The following is a 22,376-nucleotide window of genomic DNA, read 5'->3' on the forward strand; positions in this document are numbered from 1 at the left end:
ACAAATAATAATACTTTTAAAAAATCATAAAAAAATATATACTTAAAAATAATTACCAAATTTTAAGAATAATAATATCTCATTTTTTTAATTATTATTATAAAAAATCACATTAAAATTTAATTTTTAATTTATTTTTTAAAAAATATATATTTATTGTTAAATATTATTATTATATTTTTAAATTATTTAAAAATATTTTTTTAATAATAAAATTCGAGTATATTTTTGTGATTGGAGAGAGTATTTTTGTGATTGGAGAGAGTTTTTGGTGTTAACCCTTTAAAAAAAATATTTATACACGCATACCCTTTTACTCTGGTATAATTTTTGATACTCCTCCTCCACATTCTTTGTTTCTCTCTCACTCTCTTGTTCTATTCTATCTACCCTTTTGATCTTATTGATGCTCTTCACTTACAACCCTCGTACCCAATTCAGTTCCCTCTACACTCTACACTCTACTTTCCCCTTCCTGTTGAACCCTATTTCCTCTTCTTTCTTCTTCCCTCAGATCTCAAATTGTGTTCATGGAAATGTCTTCGAGCCCTCGCACCGTTGAAGAGATCTTCAAGGACTACAGCGCTCGTAGAACCGCTGTTGTTCGTGCACTCACTCAAGGTTCCTAAATTACGCTTCTCTCTCTCTCTCTCTCTCTCTCTCTTCGCAATTTTTAGCTCAAAGTCGTTAATTTTCTCCTTATTTATTTGTTTAGTATTTTTTTGTTGTTGTTTCAGATGTTGATGAATTTTACGGCCTCTGTGATCCAGGTAAAGTGTAATTAATAACGGATCTGATTTTTTTCTGTGATCTGTTAAATTTTGTTGTGTTTTAATTTACGTTATGTGTATATAATGGAATTTCGGTTCTGGATTTGTTTATGTAATGTGTGAATTGTGAATTATGCATGCTTGTTGGAGTTAGTCAAAGTTGACTTTAATTGTGACACTCTGGAGAATTTAGAGTGAAACAAAATTGGTGTGCAAAATTGAGAAGATACAAAATGTCAGTATGCTACATTTGATTAGTATTGTTTGAGTTTGGTTAATGTTATGAGTTTTAATTTTGGTGATGCACTAAGAATATAAATGTCTTGCAAGGATATTCAATCAAATTATGTGTATTGTATTTAGTTCTCAAGTAATTCTGTGTGATTGTTTAAGACAAGGAGAACTTGTGCCTTTATGGACATCCAAATGAATCATGGGAAGTAACTCTGCCAGCAGAGGAGGTTCCACCGGAGCTTCCTGAGCCAGCACTTGGAATCAATTTTGCTAGAGATGGCATGAACCGCAGGGACTGGCTTTCTTTGGTTGCGGTTCACAGTGACTCATGGCTGCTTTCTGTGGCCTTCTATCTTGGAGCTCGTCTTAACCGCAATGAGAGGTAAAATCTGGCTTTAGTGGAGAGGTGCATGCATGTTGTGATTCACTGTGACATGTTTAAGTATGTCGTACAATGTTGAGAAATATACATAATAAATTTGGCTTTATTGCTTAACATTGGTCTAACTTGTCATGGTTGATGAGTGTCTCAAGAAAAGTGTTATATGTACAACTTGGAGAAATACTTAGGTACTCCTACAGCAAACTGATTCTCTTACTCTGAGCCATTCATATTTTCACACGTAAACAAATGCAGACCAGCCTTGTTTATTCAAATTAAATTAATTACTAAAATGAACTAACCATGGTTAAATTGACTAAAAATATGACTAAAATTTCTACCACTCATAAACATCCAGAACTTCTCGTAATTGTTGATGGTGTCATCATCGGTATCTTTGCTGCAGTGGTTACCAACTTTTTCTTATACATTAAGAATTGAACGTGCATATCAATAAAATGATGAAAAACAGTTCCACTGCAAATATAGTTTTTTATAATATTAAGACTAAGCCACTGATTTTTGTGATTTAAATGAAGGTTCTGATCTTTGTTTCTATTTGTATTGAATTTGTACCTTTTTGGTTTAATATAACTATATTAGGATGAGGGCCAATTTTATGATTATATTTGGTAGAATGTCATAAAGGTAATGGCGGTGCATAATGCATTAAAGCTTATATATTTCTATGTACTGATCTTAAAGACTGACAAGTTTTGGACTTTTAAACTTTACTTAAATGATTCTAAAAAGAAAAAAAAAGGAAAAAGAATGAAATGAAGAGGGATAAACAAAGATAGGGAAGAGAGCGATGAGGGGGGCATAAATGAATGCAGGAGAGAGGGGGTAAGGGCCTAAGGGGTTAAAAATGGGGGATACATATAGTTTTTATGGGTTAGTTTATATGTATACTTCACTAAGGTTAGTTTGTTTTAGTAATTTTTTAAAATATAATTTAAAGAAACATGGCTGGCCCACAGTTGGCTGACATGTGAAAACATGAAAGGCTTAGAGCAAGAGAATCAATTTGCTCCAAGAACACCTAAGAACTTCTCGTACATCTTGTATGTGGACACCATGTTAGTTGACATTCCATCCACCATTGAGTAGGATATGGTGCCCACTTAAATTGTGTCCTGATGGAGAATACAAGAAAAAAAAAACAGAATAGCAAGAAAAGTAATGATATTATCACCACTGAGAGCAAGATGATGAACTCAGCTTGTATGGAGAGAAAACTACGAGGAAAATTAGCAAAATAGAGATCCTGCGACTTGTAGCAGCTCATACTCCTAGCACAATCCTGAATTATGGGAAGCCTCTGTCCTCACTCCCTACACTACATATATGATTTTTTTTTTTTAAAGAATCACTACATATATGATTCTTTCCTCTAACACATTGCACATGGGCCCTCTGCTTCCAGCATAGCAGTAATCTTTCCTTCACTCTTCTGCTAATTAGTTAGGTTAGGCCTCATCGGCCCACATGACTTCCATGATCTCTATCATATTCTGGTATTGATCAATACCCAAACTTCAGGGACTTTATCTCTAATTCTAACAAGTCTGCATCCCATTCAATGGTTGATGAAATATGAGCCGGTGTAGTATCTCACAGCATGTGCGTGCATAACAAGCTTCATGTCTTTAATGGAATTATATTTTTATATAAACTGGAAATGGTGTCTTCCTCTCTTTGCTCATTGGTGATGCTATAACCCTATATACATGCATCCCTTAGATGGGAAGTATTTGAAAAAAACAAAATGTTAATTTGAAGCTGGCAATGTAAGTATAGATTGCCTTTGTGTGAAGATTTACATGTGTAATCAACCATCATCCTGAGAAATTTGATAAGCATTGGCAATTTGGATTTACCTTTTGATGTAGCATGAAGCTCTGAAAATGCTGCTCTATTGAATTAGAAATTGCTGCAGTTGAAGAGATGAAAAATTGAAAATAGATACAACTATCAGAATCTTTTAAATGTTGTAGCATTGTTAACGAAAATGTTATGCAACTTTTTGTATCATTGTCTTCATTGAAGGTTACCTGCTTATTTATGACAGGAAGCGTTTATTTAGCTTGATCAATGATCTTCCCACTGTTTTTGAGGTTGTGACTGACAGAAAACCAAGCAAGGACAAACCCACTGTGGATAGTGGGAGCAAATCTCGGGGAAGCACCAAGGTTAGTGTCACTCTCTCTGGATTGTTTCTTGTTGAGATTCTTTGTATTGCTTGTTCATTATAAAATTTGCTCCCAAAATCTTGTAATGAAAGTGAATATGCTAATATCATTAATTCATTATCACTGTATTGTTATATAATTAAAATATTCAATTTATGCTAGACAAAGGAGCAGATAACTTCTAAACTAATCTCCCAATAAAGGTCGACACATCCTGTTAACCTGTTTTGTATGACTATGATTTTACGATCTTTTATCGGCTGCTCCAATCCCAATTTCAATGTGTAACTAGGACTTGGGGATGCTGAACAAGATCTCAAAATCATAGAGATGGGGTGATTTTCTTGAGCTAGCTATGCTCCATATCATTGTTATACTTTATTACTACCCTAAGCTTATATATATATGAAAGAAAAATTGAAATCAAAGAGTATGTATGGACTAGATGTTAGAAACCTGTTGGTAGACGATCTTTGTTTTTGCATATGATTTGCAGCATTATTGAAAAACTGTTAAGACAGATTTAAGGCTTTAAGAGGTGCATAGTCATTCCACAGCATATTGTATTCCCTATATGATGCTTTCTTGTATCTATGTTCACAGAGGTCAAGTGACGGGCAAGTTAAAAGCAACCCAAAGTTTGCAGATGAGGGTTATGAGGAGGATGAAGATGAGCACAGCGAAACCCTCTGTGGTAGCTGTGGCGGAAATTACAACGCAGATGAATTCTGGATTGGCTGTGATATTTGTGAGAGATGGTTCCATGGGAAATGTGTGAAGATTACCCCGGCAAAGGCTGAGAGCATAAAGCAATACAAATGCCCGTCATGCAACATGAGGCGGAGCAGGCCCTAGGCCGAACGGTAATTCGCACACGGGGCAAATATTCGTGTCGTGGCTGACAAGGATACTGTAATATGTTTAATGACTTAGAGAGATGGGTATAGTATCTGTGTCTAATGAGGTAATGTCGCAGGGATTAAGTCTGTTTCAGCAACATGGATCCTTAGTGTGTCACATATTTTAAAGAATAGATAAACTCTAATTTAATCAATTTTTAAATTTGCTTGAATGTATACATTGTATGATGCTTTTTTTCTTTTTCAAAACCTGTTTCATAAAATTAAGGTGCCTAGTTTCTTCTAACTACACACTGATTATTATGCTGTTTAATTTGTTGACCAAAGTTATATATGAATGGTGTGCCATGAAGCATGGTTGCTTGTTTAAAATATTGCATTGTCTTAATCTGCAGATATGTGTAATTTTAATATTTTGTTGAGATATTTTAAATTATGTGTTGCATCAAATGTGTAGATTTTACCTGGATGAACCAATTGTGAACTTGAAATAGATATCTCCACATGCTGTCATCCAGAAATGAAGTTGTGCATATCAATTTGCTTGACGAATTCTTGATTCCATTTGGAATATTTGAGTTCCATATATGACGAAATGAAGTGGCTAAATCATAGGATAAGTCAAAAGATCAAAGGATGAAAGGTGAAACGAATTTAGTGTTAGTTTCTTTTTGTACCTCTTCAATTTTTTTTTTTTGGTAATACCTCTTCAATTATTTTAAACATGGACGAAACGGGAAAATAATAATATATATACCCTTTGCTCTTTATTGTCCGATTTGAACGAAGAAAAAATTTGGATTTCCAAGGATAGAAACGGAACAATAACCTTATTAAAAATTAGTCACTAATAGAAAAATGTTATTTATACACTAAAATTAATCACCACAATCAGTTATTAATATATTTATATATAAATATATATGTTTAATTTATTTTCAATGTGTATTTATATTTTAATATCTATTTTATTCTAATGATTGATTTTAATAGCTGATTTTAATATACACTTAGCATGATTGATAAAAATGTACTTCAAACTTCAAAATTATCTAAAAGCTTTTAGGTGCTTTGAGAGCGTTACCGGAATTGTTATAATAACCCATAAAAAATTTACTTGAAATCAAAGTTTGAGTAGTGAATTACATTCTAGAAGACCAAAGTTTAAGTTGGTATTTTATTAGCATACTCTTTGAATGTAATCCTTTTTCGACGTGCAAGGTGGGATGTTTGCTATTTGGCACCAAGAAATTGTTCATAAGAATGCAGTTTTTTTTTTTTTAAATAAATAGACAAAAATACACATAAAAAATTTTTGGAGTCACAAAATTATACATGACAATCAAATTTTCAATGTGCAATCTAAAAATGGCTAACATGGACAAAATTAACCTGCCGTTAGAAGAGTTTAGTTTCTATTTATTTTAGTGCTGTCCAAAAAAACGGTAACTTGACACTCTTTATCATTATTTTGAGTAATTGAGGAGAAAATTAACAAATTTTATTTTTTAAAAAAATTTAAAAAATTATTATTAAAGGGTGGAGTGCCCTTATTCTAAAGCATAAGTCTAAAAAAAGCGAATAAAAAAACCATAGAGAAATTGATGCGTCATTGTCTATCACTATCATCGTCCTCCTTCATCCTTCCATCAAAACAATAATCATTTGGAGTCTGTGTTAGTCAACGTGTCACTCAACATGGTTAGTGAGGCATTGTTGTTGATGTGTGATTCCAGCAATAGGGTTTCGTATGGTCTTTGTGAAAGCGCTTCGTTTATGACTCGGCAATAACAAAGATAAATAAGTACTCACTCTCATCATCTCCATTGATATTATCCAAGACTCATTAACTATATTTGTTACATTGGGTTATTATTAGCGAAATTTTTTTTTTTTTATTTTTAATCTGAAATAGAAGGATACTTTAGGGGAATTTTGATTGGTTTTGTTTTTATGTTTGCAAAAAATGACAATTCACATTACTCTTATGTATCATCATATGAGACTTATGCTTTTAAAATAAGGACACTCCATCCTTTAATAATATTTTTTTTCTTATTTTTTTTAAAAAAGTATTAATTTCTATCTTAATCCAAAATAATGATAAAAAGTATCAAGTTATTGTTTTCTTGGCCACATATATATTAAACTAAACAGAAACAAAATTCTTTTAATGGCAGGTTAGTTTTATCCAATTTTAATATATACATTAAAATTTCAATTCTTTTATGCATACTTTTGTGATCCTAACCATCTTTCATTTATACTTTTGTCCATTTACTCTTTTTTCTTTTTCATTACCTCGTTAAATTCATTAAACTTTTCAGTTCATTCCACTCAACTTTGACTAAATCACATCATTCCATTTTTACTTCATTGTAGGTCACTTTCTTTCACTATGTATAATGTATTTAGAATACCCACACGTAACCATAGTAATCAAGGTAACGTGCATGGCATGTCTTTGTGTGGGATCTAAAACCTATGTTACTAACTATAGAAAGCCAAATCCACTTACTACTGAATTTGAATTTCATGAGGAAACAACACGTTTCAATACATATATGGTGCCCCTAAAGACATTGACTAAGGGTGTGTTTGAAAACTCATTGGAAGGGAAGAAGTACGTTTAGACTTCTTGAAAGCTTCAACATTTGGTTTGGGAAATTTTTTTTTTCACGAATCCAGAAGTAATTTTGCTACCAAAATCAACATTTACAAGAAGCAACTATTTTTTAACTTCTGCTTTTTCCTAACGGGGTTTTAGTCATGGATACTAACTATTTATTTATCTTTTACCAACTTTATCCTTCATGTATGTTATTATATTATTTATAAAATTCTTGTTATTTCTATTTATATGAACTCTATTTTTTTATTATTTATTATTTTTATTTTTTTTCAACTGTTTGTCTGATATTATACACTTTTATAATTGTGATTTTTGTGTATTATGTTTGTTATTATCTTTTTATAATATGATTTATTGATTCTATTAGGTAAAGTAAATTAAACAAAAAATTAACTGTAAATAATAATAATAATAAAAAATTATAGCATACTAAAAAAAGAGTACTAACAATACTAAAAATATATTATATAAAAAGATCATGAAGAATTTTTAGATTTGTTTCAATTACTATAAAGTAAATATTTAATTTTTTTTTATTATTTTTAGTACTCTCTTTTATAATTGTAATTCTCATATACTATGTTTTAGTGTAATTTTTTATAATATAGATTATGATTCTATTAAAAAAATAAATTAAATAAAAAATTAATCATAGATAATAATAAAATCATAAACGTTGGATTTCAAATTAATATTAAGAATAAGATTATTGAGAGTACTAGAATAAGAGTACGATGTAAAAAAATACTAAAGTAACATTTTTAATTAATACTTAACAAAATGTAACATATTTGATTAAATATATATATATATATATATATAATTTATATTGTTCTATTTTTATTTAAAAATATATTTTATATATTTTTATATATTATTTTTATTTTAGTAAGTAAATATTAATTTTATTATAAAATTAACTAATAAGATATATTTAAATATCTAAATTAAAATGATAGGATAATATAAAAAAATTATTTAAGTTGAGGTCTATTTTAGTAATTTTTTATTTAAAAGTGATTTTGAATGGTATAAGCCAAACAATATTTATTTTATTATAATCAATTTTGATAGAAAAATTATCAAACATAAATCACTTTAACACAAATTTACTTTTTATCAAAATCAAGTTTGCAAAATTAATTTTATGCAAACTTCCATTTACAAACTGTAATCCAAACACACACTAAATCATAGACATTCTCGCCAAAAAAAGAAAAAAAAAAAAAAAGACAGAGAAAACAAATCCTTGCCTTATTCCCGACAAAAAAAATATACAACACAAACAAAAATATTTTAGTCTGATATGCAGTAGGGGTGCACAGATCCGGTCCGGCCCGGTCCGAAGGTCCGGCCCGGTTTCAAACACTTTAGGGGCTAATTTGGTGTAATTTCATCAGGTTTAGGGTCGGGTAAGGGTCTCAAAAATAGACCCGTTCATTATTTCGGATCGGGTCCGGGTCATAGCTCGGGTCACCCGAAGTCGGCCCGGTGGCCCGGTCATCATACACAATTAATATTTTGTGTTATTAGTGATGGATCATGACTATTCTTATGTAGAATTTAAATATTGTAAACTTTAATATTTTGTGTTATTAGTCATTATAAGACTATAAGTTAATGTTTTATGTTTAGAATACATAAGACTTTAGACTAATGCATAATATTGTGTTATTTGTATTAATTTAAATATTTGGTATTATTAGACAATATTAGTATTGATTGTGGTTTTGCTTTAGTATTGATTGTGGTTATGCTTTAATTTTAAAGAAGGGTTGGTTCTTGTTATATTTTTCTAAGCAAATTTTACCATGTTAAATAATGGTTGGAGTATTGGAAATTTGGATATTTTTACATGCTAGCTTACAAGAAGGTATCAACATAATGTAATGTTAACGGCCCGGTTTTCACCCGATTTTCACCCGGTATAATTGTGGCCCGAAAGTGTATTGGTTTCATCGGGTCTAAGGTCGGGTTCGGGTCTAATAAATAGATTCGGTGTATATTTCGGGTCGGGTCTGGATCACATCAAACTCGACTTCACCCGACCCATGTGCACCCCTAATATGCAGAACCCTCTCCCTTAAAAGCCGTCGTCGTTGAACCGTTAAACCAGTCGAAAATTGATCCGTCGAATTGAACTGGAATCTAACCGATTTTTGACAAATTGCCAATACGACGTCGTTTTGCCTCAAAACTCCTGAATTTTCCCTCACCTCACACTACTCTCATCCTGAATCTTCAAACGTAGAAGAGAGGCCGCCCTAAGCCTCCATCTCTGCAAGCTGTCCAGCCACCGGCATTGTCGCGTCTGCTCCGCCGTTGTCCGAACTACTCCAACGTTGCATCAACGCGTATGTTCCACCTCTTCTCGCCGCGCTTCCGCCCCTTTGCAGCCTCTTCTGTTCCATCGTACTTCCGTCGATGTTCATCCTCTATTCTGTCGCGCTCTAGCCCTCGTCTTCCACTTCGAGTTCCCCATCTGTGTTCTCTCTTCTTCGCGTATTTGAGTTCCATCCCTCGTTTGTGCTCCATCTCCCTCAGCTGTGAAAGATAATTTCTCTTCATTGTTCTTGTTGGTACTGGTTTCTTCTTTACTACCTTGTATTTCTTGCTGCTATTTAAAGTTTAATTCACGCCTCTCTTCTCCGACCCTTAAGTCCTCTGTCAAATGCCTTCTCTGCAGCATGCTCACTCTTTCTTTGTCCTCAGCAAAATCACATCTATCCTTCTTGCATGTAGTCCCAAACCCTTTGAAAAATACAAAAAATTTTACGTTGGCACTCTTTAATTTGACTATGTCAATTTTTTTTATTTTGCTTTAATGTAATGTTTTCATTTTTGCTTAATATTATTGCAATGAATTTGAGGTGTAACGAGTTTCACCAATGTGATTATCCTATTATAGCTGTTTTTGGCTGATTTTCTTTGGTTACCAAATATTTCCGTTTTGTAAAAAGGCTTCTTTGGTTTATGTTTTATTTGTTGAAATTTGTATGTTTCTGAAGAACTTTTTTGTAACGATTTTATCATAGTATATGTTACAACTATAAATGAAAACCAAATAGGCTCTAACTCTGTTGCATATATGCTCATTTCTTTCTTTCTTTTTGTTTGATTGAAGTGCTTGACTTATGTATTCTTAGGACAAAGTGAACTTATATCAAGGCATTTGCTGTTTTTCAATAATGTGTTGAATGCGTGAGTTTGAAGAGGTCTTTTAATGCAAGAATTCAAGTTTGTATTAGCATTATCCTACCCTTAAGTTATTTTGTGCATATGTTTAGAATTGAATTTTTCTGATTATGTTCAATAAACTAGGTTAAATAATTTGCAAGAGAATGTAAACAATAAATTTAGCTATCAATATCATTTTGTTGATATATAATTATAATTATGTTTTAGTGTGTATTTATATTTTATTTATTATTTTATTATAAACTGGTTACTTCGGTTAAACTGTATTCGAATTGGTCGAACTAATAAATCAGTAAACTAATAGTTAAAACGATTAAATGACCAATTTAATTTTCAGAAACTTAATTTTAAATACTCAATTATATTTCGTACTTCGAACTAAAACACATGCTTTTATTATTACACAGAATGCTATTTAAATAAATTGCATTCTACCTCTCATTTAATCAAGATATACTCCAAAATAGTTTTTTAGATTAGTTTCTGTATATTAAAAGTTTTTAAAATTTTAATTATATTAATTATGTTTTTGAAATTGAAAAAAGTATGTCATATTGGTCCCTCAATTTTTTTTCGTGAAGTGACTCACATTAAAAATTAATATACTATACTTTTGTCTATCTTAACAATATAATTAGTGCAACTAAAATTTTAAAAATTATTTTATTGCACACAACTAATTTCAAAAATTACTTTAAAGCTTAACTCTATATAATCGTTAAATAAATATTTGTTGAGACAAAAATGAATATAAACACTAAACTATAACCAGCATGAGAAATGCTATTTATACACTAAAATCAACTATCAGTGTATTTATGTATAAATATATGTGTAGTTTAATTTATTTTCAATGTGTATTTATATTTCAACATGTATTTTATATTGATAGCTAACTTTAGTGGCTGATTTTGGTATACACATAGCAAAACCCAACTAGCATATAGTGGGTTGTTTTGGACAATTACAGACACTAACAAGAATCTAAGCAAAATGAATGTACCTTGGAAAACATCACCCACCTTGGTAAATTCTCTGTCTCCAACCAATGTTTTTTTGTCATTTTTTGGCCCTATGTAACTATAACCCCTGCTCGATAGTCAGAACATGGTCTTGGGCCTCAGACCCCAAAAGAAAAGAAAAGAGCAGTTATGGGTTCCACTCGCTCAGATGCCTCTGCCAATGGCAAAGAACGCCTACGCTGGACACACGAACTCCATGATCGCTTTGTGCACGCTGTAAATAGGCTTGGGGGCCCTGATAGTAAGTCACTTTCATCATTCATATCAATCTTCACTTGGTTGAACTAACTGCCTAATTTGGTAATTATTTTGTTTACAATAATTATTAACACTAAATAACACCTTTAGCAATGGCCTAGTGGTAAAAACAACACTGCTAATGACTTGCAATTTTGGAATTTCTTCAAATGTTTATTTTTTTTTTAATTTAGTTCCTCAAATTTCAGTATATTCTCAAAATTAATTCTATGATTTTATTTTGTCTCTTAATTTCAGTTGACCAGAAATAGTCCTTTAAATTTGACTTCATGACTTTGTTTGATCACCCCAAATTGGATAATATAACTGAATTTGATCCTACGTGCACTCACACACCACATGATCATAATAATGACTCATGGACAAAATTGAGTTAGGACATCAAATTTCAAAGTCTGAATTGAATTATTGAAAGTTGAGAGATCAAATTGAGTTAGGAAATCAAATTTAAAAAAACCATTTTAGATCCATTAACATTTGAGATACAAAATTGAGCCTCATAGAATTTGGACCAATTTGAATATTTACTCCTTACATGTGGTTTAACGAGTTTGGCCCAAACTGGCATATTGATTTGGACATTTGGTACTAATTTAACGGGTTTTTACCAGGTTTAAACAATGTTGACAGAGAAAATTGCACATTCATTGCGATCGATGAAGTAGACTAGTTAGTTTATCTATTTTTTCACTTGAATCAACCAATCCAATCCAACTTGGATTTAATAATTATGTTGTACATAATATAAGATAAAAAGTACAACATGATAGTTTTTCTAATTTCTTTTTTTGTTTTATTGGGTCATGGAAACTAATCACTTAATTAATTTTGATTTATACATTTTCCCAATGTATAATCATTTAGACGCAAGAAAATATCCATGAAGTATTACTTATTAGTTGGAATTAGTTATAGCTGGTAGCAATAGCGAGGATATAAATTAGAACATGAGCATAAGATCATTTAAACAATCAATTAATCATATGAAGTAGTAGAAAGAATTAGGGATTGATCTGCAATGGTTGGTGTATTAGGGGCAACACCAAAGGGTATATTGAAGGGGATGAAGGCCATGGGTGTTTCTGATCTCAGCATTTATCACGTCAAAAGTCACTTGCAGGTTCTTATCTCTCACAACACTTCTTTCAACTATTCACTTGTTTCTAATTTGGAAAAGCCTAAAACTTTAGTACTTGTATTTAATGATAATACCTATAAATTTTAGTGTGTGTATGTGCGCCATTTTTAACATCAAAAATTTTATTTAATATATTTTTACTACTCAATTTTGTTCATTGTGTATATAAACATCTCAAATTTTTGGTGCATAAATATCCTAATTCAACTATTTATATATGCACATGTACCTAATCTAGATGGATTTTCAATTTTTTTTTAATATTTTCTTAATAATACATAAGTTTTTACTTTTGACTATGTGATTGGGATCTTTCCATGTTGAAAAATGTGAGGAATGTGAATATATATGTAAAGTTGTAAACCAAACTAACAAAGTTTCCATTGTAGTTATTATATGATCTTATAGGTTAGAAGTTATTACGACACAAAACCATGCACATTTATAACAAGTATTTCAAAAGAAAAAAAATTATATACCAATTGGGTTATAATTTATATACACTAACTAAAAACTTTGTATTGAATATGTTCAGAAATACCGGATCTCCAAATTGATTCCAGAGTCTACCTCAAGTAAGATTCTAAATAAAAATTCATGATATATATCGTAAATTTAGTTGAACTTATGAATTAAATCTCCCTTATCACTTAACTTTTGATTGTGAAGAAGGAAAGCTTGAGAAGAGAAGCATATCAAATACACTGCCAAATTTCAGTTCTACATGGTGAGTTAATAAGTGCTATTCAATTTTCTTTTCTTTCCCTTTTTTGTAACCCTCAAGACATAGTAGTCATAGTGTTACATACTATTTTGGTGTTATGTGGGTAAACAGTGCTCTTCAGCTGAAGGAAATTCTTCAAATTCAGAGGGAGGTGCGAAACCGCTTGAGTGATCAAGCAGAGGTACTTTTTTACACCCTTTAAACCTTCTAAATAACATATATTAATATAACATTACAACTCTTTAAAATAGTTAAAAATAAGTTATATTAGGTGATATTATCTTCTTTATTTTTTTAAGAGTATCTGATAATATGCTTTATATAATTAATAGTTCACAACTTTGAAGCATAGTTCAATTAAAGCGAGTCATTTGTCGTCAAATATAATTTAAAAAGTTTAATTACTCTATTGATTCTTATAGTTTCACAAAATTTATAATTAGGTCTTTATATGTTTTTTCTTTCAAGTAGGTTCTTACACTATTTTTAATTTTATAATTAAGTTCTTGTTAATGTAAAACATGTTAGAATTAACGAAATATTTTTTTATAAATTAAAAATATTTATAATTAAGAACCTAATTAGATCTTCGATTACATATTTTCTGTTAGGAATATTCTATTAATTTTAACGTTTTCGATACAAAATAATCTAATTACAAAGTTAAAAGTATTATAAAAATCCAATTAAAAGAAATAAAAGTATAGAGACCTATTTATAAATTTAGTGAAACTAAAGATACCAACAAAATAATTAAACTAATTTAGTTTTAAAATAGGCAGAAATGTCAAGAGAGTGAAGAAAAATCTACGCTATAAGCTGAGGTGCGAGTGAGATGATAAAATTGATAATCTTGTAACAGCAAGTCTAAACTCCATCCAAAATTAAATGACTTGAAAGTGTATTTAAGTAAGGTTGCATGTTTTGTGTAAGGAAATGTTGTTTTGTAAGTCTAGAGTATGCTTTTTTTGGTGTTCTTTGTTGTCTGTTGCTTGTTGTTTTGTTGGTGGTGGTTGTTGTTTTTATTTCTTGGTATGCTTGTTTTGTTGTTGTTTTTGAGTCTCTGTAACTTCTTTTTCAAGTTGGGGATGTCTGAGAGAGTAAAAACTTGTAAAAAAATAAAATAAAATAAAGTTACACGTTTTAAATATATTTTTTTTATTAGGGTTCCCATGAGATGTGTATTTTTTTTTAAAATAAATATATAAAATATATTAATTCCTAAAATATGTGTCATTTTACATGGGCACACGAGAAATTAATTTTTGAATTATTTTATGAAGAGTCCCACGAAATCAAACAACTCATTTTGCATGCGTCACTCATAAGTTAACCCATTTTATAGGCACTCTTCGTAAATCGTAAATAGTCCAAAAATCTATGGTCCCATGTAAAATAATAGAAATATAATTTTAAAATACTTTAACCAAATAAGTATTTTGAGGATTAATATATTTTATACATTTATTAAAAAAAACAGCCCTGAGATGCTTCTTCTCATTATCATTTTCTTGTGTGGTGAATAATTTTTGTAGATATCACTCCTACATAATAATAATAATAATAATAATAATAATAATAATAATAATAATATATGATCAGTAAATATTATCTTTTTTTGTCAGTAATAATTTATAATTATATTTATAGAAATTGTGCACACAAGAAGTATATAATTTGTATCTATATTTATCGTAATTTATACACATAAATCAATACAGTTTGTATCTATATTTTTTAAAATTTTATACATAAATTAATAAAATTTATTTATTAAAAATAATTTAATATTTGTATTGATCAATAATAACTAAAAATACTAAAATTGCTAGCCCTTAAAAGTTTGAATCCAAAGCAATGAGATATTGTAAGCACATCCATTTTTCTCTATTTGACAAATTTAAATTTGTTTCAAATTGGTTGGAAGGTTCAGAGAAGGTTGAAGCAAAAAATTGAAGCACAAGACAAATACCTTGATAGAATTGGACAAAGCCATGAAAGCAGAACAACAATCACTAGAAAATCTTCCAAGCCATCATCATTTTGTGCTACAAACAATAATAATAAACATCTCCCTTCTCTCTCTGAGGAATCAGAATCTATTATTGAGACACACCCTGAAGTAGTAGTAGAAGAAGAGGAAGAGCATCAATCATGTTCCAAAAGACAAAGGGTAGTAATAGATGAGCATGTTTTTCCATCAAGCTTTGAACTTGAACTAGAATCATCCACCACCACAGAATTCATTGATCAATCATGGAATCTTTCATGGAGTCAACTTGCAGCTGCATGTGAATCACCTTTGATGCCAGGATTCTTATTATAATAACAAGTTCTGTATAACTAAAAATAAGTGTTTCCAAATAAAAATGATAGATGATGATAGTATATAGTGTTTGCATTATCTTATCTTTCGGACCTTCAAAGCATTTTCATGGGAACATTTTTATATCATGGAGGACTAAGAAAGGAAGATATTTATATATCCTTAGAAATAAAAGAGAATATTTTATGATATCTCTATTATACTCAGCATATTAAAGGGTATCTCTTAGGATTAGTAGTGTGATATGTATATCTGCTGTTTTTTATGATTGTTTCCTTATTTGTTTAGATTAGAGTTTTACTATATGTTATGATTAATATATAGAGTTGAGTGTTCTTTTCTTGTAAGACACACTCAATAGCATAGATATATTTCAATATATGTTTGTATTATTATTTCATTGTTGTTCTCTTTTCTCTTTTCTCTTTTCTTTTCTTAAATAGTTAAATTAAATTTCATTGAGGGCGTGTGGTGGCTGAAATATATAAATAAACATTCCTATTCCCCATGAAAATAAATATGGATTATGTGCGAGAAATTGATATACTCATAGAATACACAAAAGGGTATTAAAATCCAGGATAATTTATCAATATCTAAAACATATTATCATGATAAATTTTAGAAAGTTAAATTTAATGGTATTTGTATAAGTTTTTGGAGTGTTTTAAAATGTTTTAGATGATTTTAGAACATTCTAGAATAATCTAGAAAGTTCCGGTATATCCTAGAAAGTTCTAAAAGACTCTGAAATGTCATAAAATATTTTAGAAGAGTGTGAATATATATAGATGTATATAAAAGTATGAAGAGTAGTATAAAATAATCTAGAAGTATTTAGAGAAATATGGTAGGATAGATATTTGCAGTGAAGGTTTTGGATGATCAATCTGGACCGTTAATTAGATTTAATCCTAACCATCCATTGAGGAGGTGGATGGCTATAAATAAGGTGAGAGTTAGGATTTGAGTGTGTGAGTCATTTGTAACAATTACTTAGATAATAAAGTGTTCTTTCCACCAAAGCTTCCTTTCTCTTGTGTACTCTTGCCTTCTTAGATTTCTTGCTAAGTATTGAGAGTTAGGATGACTTGGTCTTAACTCAAAAGGTTGAGTAAGTTCAAGTGTCAGCTCGATAGTGTTGGAGTGTGTCCAAGGCTGTGGCAGTTTGATGGAGTTGGCTAAAGAAGGTAAGTCTAAAAGATGTTAGCTAGAAGATGACCTTCTCTACACCAAAGGGAGAAGATTATGCATCCCTAAGTGAAAAAATATAAGAAAAAAGTTGGTGAGAGAATACCTTGATACCAAGTGGGCTGGTTACCAAGGTCAGCGAAGAATCTTGACACTCATTGAATCTTCCTATTATTGGCTTCAAATGAGAGATGAAGTCAAGAGTTATGTGAAGACTTGTCTTGTGTGCCAACAAGATAAGATTGAAAACAAGATACCAAGTGGGTTGTTGGAGCCTCTGCCTCTACCAGAGCGATTGTGAAAAAGTGTATCTTTGGATTTCATCTCTGTCTTACCGAAGTTCGAAGAATTTGGATCTATCCGTGGTAATGGATCAATTTTCGAAGTATGATACCTTTATATCTACTCCTATTGATTGCACTGCAGAGGAAGCAGTGCCACTATTCTTAAAAAATGTGGCGAAGTACTGGGGATTACCTAAGATCATCAGCAGTGATCGAGACTCATGCTTCACAGGACGACTATGGACAAAGCTGTTCAAACTTCTTGGATTGGAGCTTCACTTCTTGACAAGCTTCCATCCTCAAACAGATAGACAAACTTAGAGAGTGAATGCCTTACTCGAGTGTTACTTGAGGCATTTCGTAAGCGCTAATTAGAAAGATTAGATAAAATTCCCAAACATTGCTCAGTTCTCATACAATCTGCAAAGGTGTAAGTCCACAGGAAAGACTCCGTTCGATATTGTGACTGGACAACAACCACTTACACCACACTCTCTTTCTTCCTCTTACTCAAGGAAGAGCCCTAGAGCTTATCATCTGATTAAGTCTTGGAAAGAAGAAGTAGATATCGCTCGTTCTTACCTCGACAAAGCTGCAAAGAGGATGAAAAATTTGGCAGATAAGAAAAGGAGGAATGCGAGCTATCAAGTAGGAGATAAGGTAATGATTAAACTTTCAAAAGGATCATAAGGGCTTGATCCACAAATACGAAGGGCCATTTGAGATGATTGGGCGTGTTGGAAAGATTGCTTACAAAATACAACTCCCTCCCTCTATGAAGATCCATCTCATCTTCCATGTGAGTATTCTTAAACTATATCATGGAGACCGAGAGGAATCGAGTAGCGGTGACTCGAATCGTGCTCCACCCGTGGTGATTAGATCTTTTGATAAGGAAATAGAAGAGATCTTAACTAATCGCATTTTGAGATGCAGAGGAGTATCACCAAGTATCCAATACTTGATCAAGTGGAAAGGACTCCCGATAACTGAAGCTAGTTGGAAAGCTCGTGAAGATCTGTGGCAATTCCAAGAACACTTAGAGCGCTATTATGAATAGAATGTGATGAGGACGTCTGCGTAATAGGTGGGGGAGAATGTCACGGTAAATTTTAGAAGGTTAGATTTAACAGTGTTTGTATAATTTTCTGGAGTCTTTGAAAATGCTCTAGATGGTTTCAAAATAATCTAGAATGTTCTAGAAGTCTCAGAATATTCTAGAAGGTTCTAGAAGTCTCTGGAAGGTCATAGCATATTATAAAAGAGTGTGGATATATATATGGATGTATATAGAAGTATGAAGAGTAGTATGGAATAATCTAGAAGTATTTAGAGAAATGTTATAAAATAGATATTTGTAGTGAAGGTTCTGGATGATTAATCTGGATCGTTGATTAGATTTAATCCTAACCATCTATTGAGGAGGTGGATGGCTATAAATAGGGGTGAGAGTTAGAGTTTGGGTGTGAGTCATTTGTAACAAATACTTAGAAAATAAAGTATTCTTTCTACCAAAACTTCTTTTCTCTTATGTCCTCTTGTGTTCTTAGCTTTTTTGTTAAGTATTGAGGTTTAGGTTGACTTGGTTTAGCTCAAGAGGTTGAATAAATTCGAGTATCGATATGGTAGCATTGAAGTGTATTCAAGACTGTGACAATATGCTACCAAAAAGCTGACCTCTATTTAATCTTTCTAATTTTAGAATATTCCAATGCCATGGCAATGAGGATGGATATTTTGCTCTTCAATTTATATATTCCTTCAACAAATTTGTTCAATTAACTTCAAAATCTATCATGATGTATATATCCCTTAAATATCTAAAGACTAACAGCATGTTCGCAAGTTGTAAGGGAAAAGAAAGAAAAGGCTTGGGAAGGGGATAAGCGCAAAGAAAAAGAAGGGATCCAAGAAGGGCTTAAGATTTTTAAACCCACTTCTTATTGGTAAGTTTAAAAAGGAGCCTTGGAGTAACGATTGAGCTATTTTCATGTGACTTAAGTTACGAATTTAAATTATGAAAATAGCTACTGAAATAATTATTAGGTTAGAATGCATATATTATACTTTTTAAGTGCGGTCTTTTCTAGACTTTATGATAATACGGAATATTTGTGCACTGATTGTCTTTTTTTATTCATAAGTTTAAAATAGATAAGAAAAAAATACAAAAAATGGTATACAATTTAAATTTTAAAATTGTTCATAATCATACTAATATTTATCAAAATTTAAATATATGAAATAAATTTTATTTTGACAATTATAAATTATAACATATACAATTATAATATAAATAAAATATATAGTACATATTTTATACTAAAGAATAAAACATGACCCAGTGAAAGAGAGACTTATGTGAATAGTTATATTTTTAATACGTCTTCTTATATAAGAGTCTCTTTTAGATTTATGTTAATTTCTATATAGACTCTCTTTCTCTTTTTATTTATTATATGAGTAAATGGTTAAATTAGTTTTTGAAAGATCACTCATTCACTAAATTATTTTTTGAAAGATTTTTTTAATCAAATTCGTCCTTTAAATATTTGAAGTTAGTCATTTTAGTCATTCCATCGCTTCTGTTGCTAACGGTATCAAAGTTTATTAATGTGACAAGTTAAGTGATACCACAATACATACCTAGTAGTCCTAATTGGTAGCTATCATGATAAATATATGAAATTAGATCAAATAAACTCCAAATTGAGGGATTCCAATGCCTCAAGTTCTTTCTTCAATTAGATTTTGATTTGATCTAATTTCATAAACTTATCATGTTAATAGTTAATTAAGATTCCTAGGTATGTGTTGTAGTATCACATAACATGTCACATTAACAAATTAGGGCACCATCAATTAAAATAATAAAAGAACTAACGTGATTAATTTAAAATATTTGAAGGACAAATTTGATTAAAAAAATCTTTTGGGGACCAATTTAGAGAATGAGTGATTTTTTAGGGACTAATTTGACCATTTACTCTTTATTATACTCAAATTCTTTCTTTTAGAATCAACAAGGATTGAATTCTACTTTTAAGCATAAAAGTTCTGATATCATTATGTCATGAAACTACTTCTCTCAAAAGTTTAAGCCAATAGGACAAGGACTCTAAAGAGTAATTCAAGTCTCACATTTCTCAAAAATAAAGTTTCGAGAGAATTTATAAATGCGAGGCATTATTCACCTTATGAACTAGTTCTGTGGTTGAGTTAGACCTACTCAATCTCAATTCTAATATACTATTAAAACTTTTCTAAGGGAACGGATCCTCTCCAGTGGAAGAAAAAATTGACACTGTCCAGTGTTTGATCTCAACCCTTGATAAAATCAATTGTCCTAATTATAATTATAATTATGAATATTACTTTCCGAAATTTTACAAACCCTTCTTCTCTTCGATTCCACTTTCCACTAACCTTATTCTCTTCTGCTGCAGTAACAACAATAAGAAAAAGCTCTCTCTTCTCAAATTCTTCAAACCCTTCTTCTTCTCTTCAATTCCAAACTCCACTCGTCCTATTCTCTTTTTCAGTAGTAACAACAACAAGAAGAAGCTTCAATCCTCGTTTTCTTTCTCCTGCTTCAGCAGCTCTGTGAGTAGAATCTTAGCCATTGAAGGCGAATACGAATCTTGCATCGAAAACAAAGGGCCAGAATATGAAGGCTCCATCTCCCGAGGTATGACTGCACAACACAACGAAAAAGAAGAGAGAGCTTTTAAAATATAAAGTGAAATCTAAGGTTTGAGACCTTTTTAGGTACTTCTCTCTTTCTCTCCCTCAGTCACTAAATTCCTAAGTTAATAATCCTTGTTGATAATAATTGGTTTAAATTTGTGTGGTTGGTTTTGCAATTAGGCAGGTACCTGAAGTGTCTTATTACTGATGTGGATAACAAGATGAGAAAAATTAGTTCTTTTTTTTTTCTTTAAATTGCCATAGTTTGGTTGTCTAAGTTTTGGATAATAATGTTGTGGTATATATAATATTTTTCTTTGGTTGCGATTAGATACTGAAAAAGAAACATAACAGTAGATAAAAAAATTCATTTGGTTATGTTTGCTATTCTATGATATTTTATTCAATTCTTTTGATTTTTTTATTTGTGTTTGCTTTTGAGTTTTGAAAATGATGTCTTTTTTTTCCACAAATAAAATTATTTTTAAAATTCTGTTTTTTGAATTAGGCATTTAGTGTCACTTCAAAATAAGTATAGGAGAACAATGAGATTTTAGAGGATATGTGCTGTAAGTTTTGCCTGTGTAAATAGTTTTATTGTTCCTGCAATCATCTTATGGTTTAAAAATTTAATTTATAATAAAATTCGATGACTTTACTTGTCTATAATGTTGGCCATTCAAATAGTACCCTGTTTTCATTATTTAGACCTTAATAATATTTAGTGGTGATTGAATTTAAATTATATTATTTTGTTATGCAAAGTAGCCACTGCTTTTAATTGGTATGACAGGATTTGAGTCTGTAATTTTTAAATTTGGTAGATAATTGCTAATTCTGTAGATCATTGCCAAAGCAAATGAATTAGGCAAAGATCCAATCAGTTTAAGCGAACGCTTTTGTGAAGAGTTCTGCCAAGACATGATAACACTTAATTGTCTGACTCATGAAAATTCTGATGTTGAAGATGAGAAGCATGAGAAGAAAACATCTGTTCAAAATTATAATAGGATATTGAGTATGAATTGGTGTAGAGATAAATTTATTGTGCATGAATTTACTGTTCAAAGTAATTGTATATGTTCTATAATTTGTGATATGGTATTATAAACATACCAATTGAAAGAGAGAAAAAAGATTGTATACAAATTCTAATCAATCAAAATAGTAAAATTATAATATGAAAATTTAAGATAAATATCCCAAAAAATAAATTAAAAATAACAGATTCTTCTCTTTTACACCATTTTATTTTTGTGAGATTTATCATAATTTTATTCCAATAATTCAGTCAAATATTTTATAAGATCAATAGCAATCCAAATATATTTGGTATCAAAAAGCTCTTTTAGCATGCATCTAAAATTCTACAAAAAAAAAAAAATATAAAATTATTATTAAGAGAAGGAAGTAAATAAAGTATTACTATGCTAATTTATTTACAATAATGTAACTAATTATTTATTGAGATATTTTGC

The 22,376-nt window shown here is 30.5% G+C and overlaps 2 protein-coding genes across 4 annotated transcripts; both read left to right on the top strand.

The window, feature by feature from the left end:
- The first annotated feature begins 251 nt into the window (after positions 1 to 251).
- Positions 252 to 4,650, top strand: LOC112743653 (PHD finger protein ALFIN-LIKE 2). The gene is made up of 5 exons (XM_025792942.3): positions 252 to 621; positions 738 to 770; positions 1,164 to 1,386; positions 3,458 to 3,578; positions 4,182 to 4,650. The coding sequence occupies exons 1-5, from the start codon at positions 531 to 533 to the stop codon at positions 4,431 to 4,433; spliced, it is 720 nt and encodes a 239-aa protein (XP_025648727.1). The 5' UTR covers positions 252 to 530; the 3' UTR covers positions 4,434 to 4,650.
- Positions 4,651 to 9,294: 4,644 nt separating this feature from the next.
- Positions 9,295 to 15,944, top strand: LOC112740498 (uncharacterized). Of its 3 annotated transcripts, XM_072214495.1 has the most exons (8): positions 9,295 to 9,649; positions 11,195 to 11,294; positions 11,369 to 11,531; positions 12,583 to 12,668; positions 13,222 to 13,261; positions 13,356 to 13,413; positions 13,522 to 13,591; positions 15,338 to 15,944. In XM_072214495.1, the coding sequence occupies exons 2-8, from the start codon at positions 11,262 to 11,264 to the stop codon at positions 15,734 to 15,736; spliced, it is 849 nt and encodes a 282-aa protein (XP_072070596.1). In that variant the 5' UTR covers positions 9,295 to 9,649; positions 11,195 to 11,261; the 3' UTR covers positions 15,737 to 15,944. The 3 variants fall into 3 exon arrangements, with proteins under 3 accessions (XP_072070596.1, XP_025644965.2, XP_029148417.2); XM_025789180.3 differs by lacking the exon at positions 9,295 to 9,649 and having other exon boundaries at positions 10,055 to 11,294; XM_029292584.2 differs by lacking the exon at positions 9,295 to 9,649 and having other exon boundaries at positions 10,055 to 11,294; positions 15,344 to 15,944.
- The last annotated feature ends 6,432 nt before the right edge of the window (positions 15,945 to 22,376 follow it).

The sequence above is a fragment of the Arachis hypogaea genome, chromosome 14 (assembly GCF_003086295.3).
Source record: "Arachis hypogaea cultivar Tifrunner chromosome 14, arahy.Tifrunner.gnm2.J5K5, whole genome shotgun sequence".
NCBI lineage: Eukaryota > Viridiplantae > Streptophyta > Magnoliopsida > Fabales > Fabaceae > Arachis > Arachis hypogaea.

What these genes read in the sequence shown, in the direction of transcription:
- LOC112743653 (XM_025792942.3), top strand. Translation starts at nt 531, where the DNA reads ATGGAAATGTCTTCGAGCCCTCGCACCGTTGAAGAGATCTTCAAGGAC. An exon ending in TTACGGCCTCTGTGATCCAG is followed by an intron (nt 771 to 1,163) that starts GTAAAGTGTAAT and finishes TGATTGTTTAAG; the next exon opens with ACAAGGAGAACTTGTGCCTT. An exon ending in CGTCTTAACCGCAATGAGAG is followed by an intron (nt 1,387 to 3,457) that starts GTAAAATCTGGC and finishes TATTTATGACAG; the next exon opens with GAAGCGTTTATTTAGCTTGA.
- LOC112740498 (XM_072214495.1), top strand. Translation starts at nt 11,262, where the DNA reads ATGAATGTACCTTGGAAAACATCACCCACCTTG. An exon ending in GATTCCAGAGTCTACCTCAA is followed by an intron (nt 13,262 to 13,355) that starts GTAAGATTCTAA and finishes TTGATTGTGAAG; the next exon opens with AAGGAAAGCTTGAGAAGAGA. An exon ending in CCAAATTTCAGTTCTACATG is followed by an intron (nt 13,414 to 13,521) that starts GTGAGTTAATAA and finishes GTGGGTAAACAG; the next exon opens with TGCTCTTCAGCTGAAGGAAA.